This window comes from Nelumbo nucifera, chromosome 1, assembly GCF_055504915.1.
Source record: "Nelumbo nucifera cultivar China Antique chromosome 1, China Antique-T2T, whole genome shotgun sequence".
Taxonomy (NCBI): domain Eukaryota; kingdom Viridiplantae; phylum Streptophyta; class Magnoliopsida; order Proteales; family Nelumbonaceae; genus Nelumbo; species Nelumbo nucifera.
Window position 1 is genome coordinate 427,144 of NC_142649.1, and position 8,430 is coordinate 435,573.

The 8,430-nt window shown below is 27.5% G+C and overlaps 1 protein-coding gene across 1 annotated transcript; it reads left to right on the top strand.

Annotated features, from left to right (window-relative positions):
* The first annotated feature begins 3,883 nt into the window (after positions 1–3,883).
* LOC104586077 (serine/threonine-protein kinase OXI1-like) lies at positions 3,884–5,639 on the top strand. The gene is made up of 2 exons (XM_010243189.3): positions 3,884–4,550; positions 4,642–5,639. The coding sequence occupies exons 1-2, from the start codon at positions 4,177–4,179 to the stop codon at positions 5,543–5,545; spliced, it is 1,278 nt and encodes a 425-aa protein (XP_010241491.1). The 5' UTR covers positions 3,884–4,176; the 3' UTR covers positions 5,546–5,639.
* Positions 5,640–8,430: the final 2,791 nt, after the last annotated feature.

Sequence of the window (8,430 nt, forward strand, 5' to 3'; positions counted from 1 at the left end):
CTTTCCTTTGTCCTTCAAGGAGACCCCCGTACGTAGCCTTACCTCCCTACTCAACCCTGTCCCCACCCTGTCTCTTCCCCATTCCTATTTAAAATTCAAGAAAACTTGCCCTATTTGGGGTGGGGCAGGGTAGGGCCCTAGTTTTATAGGGAAAATTACCATCCCTACAATTCTAATAATTTTCTATAACTAATTAACTAATAGTAAATTAAAGAACAATAAATTGCAATGTTTTATGATAATTTCCAAAAATTATTGAAATTGTTGTTGATTAGCAAAAATGTATAGTAAATTAGTTATTTACAATAACAATAAATTAATTTGAATTAATGTAAATTATTTACTTTTTAAGACTAAATTATTGACAATTAATCAAAGTGATGTAATTATAGTAAATTAATGTAATTATGGTAAATTACATTAAGTTTAATTAAAAGTAAATCATTTGTTGTTAATTAATGTAAAACCAAGTATGGTTGAAGTCAACCAAGTGGTCTATACTGGTGTGGATAAAATTAATAATTTTCCTAAATTATTTCTTAATTATTTATTAAAATAATAATGGATTGTTATTTAAATAAATATGAAACAATTTCTAATAGATTAGTTTCCTAATTTAATTTTCCTAAAATAATAATTATTTAGTTGAATAATAATAATAATAATAATAGTTTTGGAGAATATTTTTTTGTAGATTAATGTAATAAATTTTTAATTATTATTTACTTAAAAAATTATGAATTAACGATTTTACAGAAATTAGTAAATTATGCCAATTAGTAATATCTTTTATGAATAAATAATTGTTGTAAAAAAATAATGAAAATTTATTGTTACAATGATTAATGTAAATTACCTTAAACATTAAAAATTTAAACATTTATTGATTAACCAATGGTTAGTTTTCTCTAATGGTTGGCCAGTTTCGAGTGACCAACTCCCTAACCTGACCAGATCAATTTGGATATCCAAACAATCTCCAATTGAATTGAATTGCCTAGTGAATACTCTTAATTTCAACTAAATTAATATCATAATCTCTAACAAATAACAATAGTTTAATCTTCAATAATTATTGAAAATTTATAGCGAAAATACATAATTGCTGAAAATATATTTATAACAAAAATATACTAAATAACTAATAAAAATCTTTAATACCTCTTAGTTGTTTAATTTACTTCCACTATTTCAATAATATTTATTTTTTTATTTATTTATATTTTATATTCTTATTAAAGTTACTAAAAAATTGTGTTATCTAATCTATTTTTTTGTTTTTTAAATAAAATAATGTTTAAAATATGATTTAGTATTCAATTTTTTATAATGAAAACATTTAAACTTTATTTTAAAATATTATATAAAACATAAATAATTATTAAAAAAAATAGTATATGAAACATAAATAATATCTTGCCTCACCCAGAATGGGGCAATTTTTCTTGAATCTTAAATTAGGATGGGAAAAATACTTTTACACCAAATCAGGGATGGGGAAGGGACGAGGTTTGCATATAATTCCCTAAATGCGAGGTAAATTAGTAAAATATCAGTAGATTTAATATTGACTTTTAAAATATATCTCTAAGTTTTCTTCATATTTTTATAATCCTAGGATCCCACAATTCCTTTTATGAAATACCCCCAAATTGTCATAATCCAAATCCTAAATTACCCCAAATTCCCATAGTCCTATTTGTAAAAATCAACAAATTAGATTATTTTTAAGTGGTTGCCTTGGGGTGGGGAAAATTTGGGGATTCCCCATCCCTGACGGGGAATGGGTGCCTCACCTCCAACCCACCCCACCACCAAGGACGAGGCGAGGATGGGGAAGTGTGTCTTGACTACGGGGGCGAGGGACAGGGAGGGGTGCCACATCTCATGCATCACATGGGGCCTTGCTAATTATAATTACTTTTGTTCTTTTGATAATTTTTTTAAAAGTTATAAAATGATTTTGTTATTTAATCTTTTTTTAAAATAATATATAAGATATGATTTAGTTATTAATATTTTGATATTTAAAGTATTTAAAAATTAGTTATTTATAATATTATTTAATTAATTAAGTAATACCATTATTTAAAATTTTAAAATAGTAATTATTTACTAAATTTAATATTCCATGAAATTATAATTTATACTATTATTACATAATTTGGTTATTAATTTTGTAAAATATAAAATTATTATTATTTTAAAAATTATGAAATCTATTATAATTATTATTCTACTCTTAAAAAATTTAAAATTTATTACATAATTTTGTTATTTTAACTATTTAAAATTTAGTTATGTTAAGTATTTCATTGATTAAATATTTAAATAATATATAAAATATTTAATCATTTTTTTATTTAAATTTTATTTATTTAAAGTTATTATGCAATTTTAAATATTTTTTTATATAATTATTTAGCTACTTTTAATAATTTTTTATTTAAATAATTATTTATTTATGCTTATAAAATATTATTTAGTTATTAAATTCAATAATCCATAAAATTATAATTTTTATTTTTATTATAATTATATTTTTTGTTTTTAATAAATATTTTAATGTTATATTATAATTTCATTATAATATTTAAATAATTGTTAAATGTTCTAATTGAAACTTTCTTTAAATAAATATAGATGAAAAGTGGGAGAGAAGATAAATAGAAATTAGAGATAATTTAGGAGATAAATTGGAATTAGGGAGTGATAGAGATAATTTAAGAAAAAGTGGGGGATAGTTAGTTTTGTAATAAAAAGGAGAGGAAAAAAGGAGATAAGCCATGTTAGGTGGTAACTCCTAGTACCTTTACAGGGAATCTTGCACCCACTCTAGAATTGCTCGGATTGGGTAATAAAGCAAGGAGAGGACTGGTGACATGGCAAACTCTACTTTAGTATGTGTATATATATTAACTTATTCACCCCTAGCTTAGGGTTATCTTACCTACTTTAGCCCCTAACTTCTTGTTGACTTTCAAAATCAACCAATGTTGTTTGATGGTTAGGTGTCAATGTGTCATTAAGTCCCATTAAGCACCAAGTTTACCAACTAAGGACCAACCTGAGCAAACCCAACAATACTTAGGCTAGGTTTGGCTCTTGGGTTGTGTTGGGTTAAGCTCGGTGGAGTGGAGGTTTGAAAGAATTTCTTATGGTATTTTTTGTACATCCATCTTTAATAAGTCTTATTAGAGACCAACTTAAAAGTTGAAAAGGATTAAAATATGTATAAATTTCACTAACAAATGCATATATACATATTTTATACATATGTTAAAAATGATATTTTACATAGATAAAATGGATATATGTATGTATTTATTCAGGCGGACTTGGGTTGGAGTGCGCTTGGGTTACTTGAGGTCTCAACCCAATCCTGAATGGAGTTTATCTTGGGTTACCTGATGAAGCTTCTCCCATTTGTGTCAACCGTTGCTTATTCCAAATTTAAAAGGAAATGTTTGTTAGAGATCTAGAAGTTTGCTCATCACCAACAATGGAAGTTCGCTCAATCTTCGCTTGAATGTTGTATTTGTGATGTCATGTTTAAGACATCCACTGGTACCCTCCAGAGATGGAGATAAAAGGTTTTAGGGATGGTATTTTAGGAACAGATGAGGTATTTTTAGGAATGGAGGTGAAAAGGATATTTTAGAATTTTTTTGTCAACTATAACAAGTCACATGATATCACATATAATAAAAATTATCAGAAATATAGGAATAAGATTACATGGCACTAAACAGTAAGGATATAGAATAGGGTTACATAACAGTAAACAGTAGGGATATACATAATCAATTAGATAAATCACAAAGGATAGTTTAAGAAATTTATACAAAATATAATGCTTGAATTGTGATCTAAATATGTTTGAAAATGGACTCCTTCCTCTTCACTTTCATATTCAAGTCAAAAACGATTTGTCACAGTAGTTATTAAAGCCGCCTGTCTCAGAAAATCAAACCTCCCACACTTTCACGGAAATCCCGAACCTTATCTTTCTAATTTCTACATGCTTCCTTACCAAGAAACCCCGTCAATTCACCCAACTCTCTTCTTCGTTTATATTTCTCCGACATTCTAATGACTACAAAAACATCAATTCCTCGGTGACTTCTATCGGAACTCAGCTTTCAGGCGACCGTTTCCGGTGTGGAAGAAGAACAAATGTCTTCATTGAATCTCCAAGAACTGAAGGTGCTTTCCGTCGTCGGAAGGGGGGCAAAAAGCGTGGTCTTTGTTGTTCGAAATGAAGCCGCCTCGTCCAGGGAAATTCTTGCTCTGAAAGTGATTTATAAAACTTCAATCCAGATCGAGAGTACGAATAAGAAAAGAAGCGAAGATAGAGATGGTGGCTATAGGCGTATCATGTTCGAAAGAGAAGCCTTGAAGCAGTTTAACCATCCACTTCTCCCAAAGCTCCGAGGACTTTTTGCCACCAATAAGTTTGATGGGTTCGTCATGGATTACTGTTCAGGTGGAGATCTTAACTCGCTGAGGAAGAGACAAACCGAGAAGATGTTCTCTGAAGAGGTTATCAGGTTCTTTTCACTTCCAATCTAAAAACCGGAAAATAGTATGTTTTTTTATTAAAAATTTCTCTTACAAGCTCTTGGTTTGAATTAATTTCAGGTTCTACGCATCAGAATTGGTTCTAGCATTGGAGTACCTACATGGATTAGGGATCGTTTACAGAGATTTGAAGCCAGAGAACATAGTGATTCAAGAAACCGGTCATTTAATGCTCGTTGATTTCGATCTCTCGACGAGGCTTTCATCGAAATTTCGTAAAAGTCCTCGGATTCCACAACCGACCCCCACGAGATCCGAAACTCTAACAGTGAGAGGCTCGCTGAAGCAGAAGTTTTCTCCGTCGTTTCTCTTCCGTTGCAACTCAGGTATCTCGGGTGACGACTCGGTATCTCCGGTGGAAACTAGAGTCAACCCTGAACCAGAAGAGTCGGTCTCGGTTGATGGGAAGTCGAACTCGTTCGTCGGAACGGAGGAGTATGTCTCTCCTGAGGTCATCTTAGGGAACGGCCACGATTTCGCCGTCGATTGGTGGGGCTTAGGGGTCGTTCTGTACGAGATGCTTTACGGACGGACGCCGTTCCGAGGGTCGAACCGAAAGGAGACTTTCTTTCGGATCCTGACGAAAGAGCCAGAGCTGATCGGAGAGCAGACATCTCTGAGGGACTTGATCAGGAAGTTGTTGGAAAAGGATCCAACAAAGAGGATTTCGCTCGAAAGAATCAAGGGTCACGATTTCTTCAGGGGGCTTGATTGGAAATCAGTGTTGCAAATCTCGAGGCCGCCGTTTATCCCTGCGGTATGGAAAGAGGAGGTTGAGGGTAAGGGAATTGATGTGGAAATGTTTGTTAGCGGGCATTTCTGTGGGGCCAACTTGGAAAAAGAAAATTATTCTGTCAATTTTAATAAGGAAAAGAATGCGAATGGGTACGAGAAGAGTGGGGACACGAGGAAATATGAGGATTTGAAAGATTCTTCTGGAACGACTCAGTTTTCAACTTTTTAATTTTTTAATTATAAATTAGTGAATTATTCGGTATTAAGTATGGAAAGTTAATTATATATATATATGAATAAATACTAATGATTTTTATTATCAATTTTTATTACTGTTTATAAATTATCATTTTTTAAGATATTCATACAGTCTATGGATTCACATAAATTGACCCTTATATGTCAAACCCATAAATTACACGGGTCATTAAATTCAACATGAACTGTTCATTACTGTAATTTAACTATTCTTATTTTTATTATTAATTTATTTTAGTATTTAATTTAATTTTTTTGTTATATAGTAATAATATTGACTAAATTTATAATTATTTAAATATTTACTTACAATAATTTTTTTCCAACCGAGTAAAATTATTATATAATAGATTTGTTAATTCAAATTTTGCATTTAAGAATAAACACTAATGATTTGGCTTAACAGTTTTAATTATGGTTAATAAATATTGATCTTATTTAATGTTTAATTATCGTATTCGGTAATTATTATGGAGCATGCTTTGAATAAACATTAATGATAAATGATTATTGTTATTTCATTTTTTACTATTTACTTAATTAAGTATTTGATGATTATTAATATTATTATTAATTATTTTTATAAATAATTGATTGTTATTATTATTTACTTAATTCAGTAATTTTCAGCAAGTAATTATTTCATTTTTTTAATTATTTATAGTAGACAATTAAGGTAGGCTCTTTATTTGATTTAAGAGACTTACCATGTTTTATCAAGACAACGACACCATACTAAGGGGAAGCTATAGTATCATTTAATTTGAAATTTAATATTTAACAATAAAAAATCAATGTCCGATTGAGCAACCCTCCCCCCCCTCCACCCACAAAAATGTATCAATAACTTTGAAATCATTAATCTATTTATAAAAGTAGTAAAATTAGATGGATGTTTACAACAATATCAAAGAGGCAAAAAAAGAAGAAAATCATTCAAAGAACTGCTAAGAAAAACAATCCATGACAAACAACATTTGCAAGTGCACCCATCCTCTGAATTAAGAGATGAAAAATATATGACTACAATCAAATCATCATCATGTATGGCTACAATCAATTGATAATATAATCAGGACTCCAAAACCCATCTAATAGAGGAAACAGGAAATAAAGGAGAATAATGGATCCATCCCAAGTATAGAAGTCACCTCCAAGTTAAGTGGCAACGCTTCTTTTGGTTGATCATGGTTATATATTTTAAGTCTAAGCTCCCCACAGTGCACGTAAACTGGCTATAATTTATCTTTAGGAAAAAGGTAGGGAAATTTGTACATAACCTAATGGTATGTCTGAATTATGTGAATTGGGAGATAGAAATAGGAAATGTAGGTTGAAATTATAATTTTGGGCATGTTGATGTGTCAAATTCAAGTCAATTAGAATACTCATAGATTTTTAGTTCATTCATTTAGTGGTAATTTGAATTTTTTTTTTATTCCATGTCTTTATTGAGTAGTTCATTCATTTAATGGTATGTCTGAATTATGTGAATTGGGAGATAGAAATAGGAAATGTAGGTTGAAATTATAATTTTGGGCATGTTGATGTGTCAAATTCAAGTCAATTAGAATACTCATAGATTTTTAGTTCATTCATTTAGTGGTAATTTGAATTTTTTTTTTATTCCATGTCTTTATTGAGTAGTAAGATTAATAATGTATTAATAATTATGAAATCAGAAATAATAATAAGTATATTATTATTACTATTATTTATAAATAATATATTCTTATTATGTGTATATTTATTTTGAAGTTAGTAATATTAAATTATTATTATTATTATTATTATGACGACGACGACGACGATGATGATGATGATGATGAAGTAATTAATTTGTTATAATTATGATTTATAATTAATTCCTGAAATAATAATTGATTTTATAATTCTTTTAGTTTAACAATAATGAATAATTGAAAGTATTATAATTTAGCTTTCACTAAATGAAATATTTATTGGATAATAATGATAGTATTAATTATAATAATAGTATTAAATATAATTATTTATAATAATAATAATATAAATAATTAACACAAATTATATATTTATAAAATAATTAATATGAATTAATATAAATATAAAATGATTATATCCCAATTAATAATTAACATTATGAAAATAATTATTAATTATCATTAATTAATTAACATTCTGAAGCAATAATTATCGTTATTATAATTAAGGTATTAATTATCAGTAATTAATTATAATCAGTAATTAACTTTTATTAGAACTCATTATTATTAGTAATAATTAATTATAATTATTTTAATTAATATAATTATTAATTATAATTACTAATAATAATATTATTATTATAATTATTTATTTCAAATAAATGTATGAATTATAATTGCTAATAATAATTCTAATATAAATAATTAACATTAAATATTTACTTTCAAAATAATTAATATGAGTTAATATAAATATAAAATGATTATTTCTGAATTGTTAATTACCATTATGAAAATCGTTATTAATTATCATTAATTAATTACCATTCCGAATTAATAATGAGAAATATTATCAGTAATTAAGTATTAGTAGTAATTATTATCAGTAATTAATTATTATTAGTAATTAATTATTTAGAATTCATTAATTATTATTACTACCCTCTCTTTCAAAAAGTTGACTCATAATTATCGTTATCATCAATACAACAACTTGATAAATACATAATTTAATAAAAGTAGGTAAATATCATTAATTCATTTTTTTATCTTTTGGAAAACTGAATAAGAGAAAAATAAAATGGTTAGCAATGCAAATGAAAAATTATTTGGATTTTTGCAAAAAAATCAATCATTCAAAAATAAGGTCATTAACCAAAGAGTAATTAAA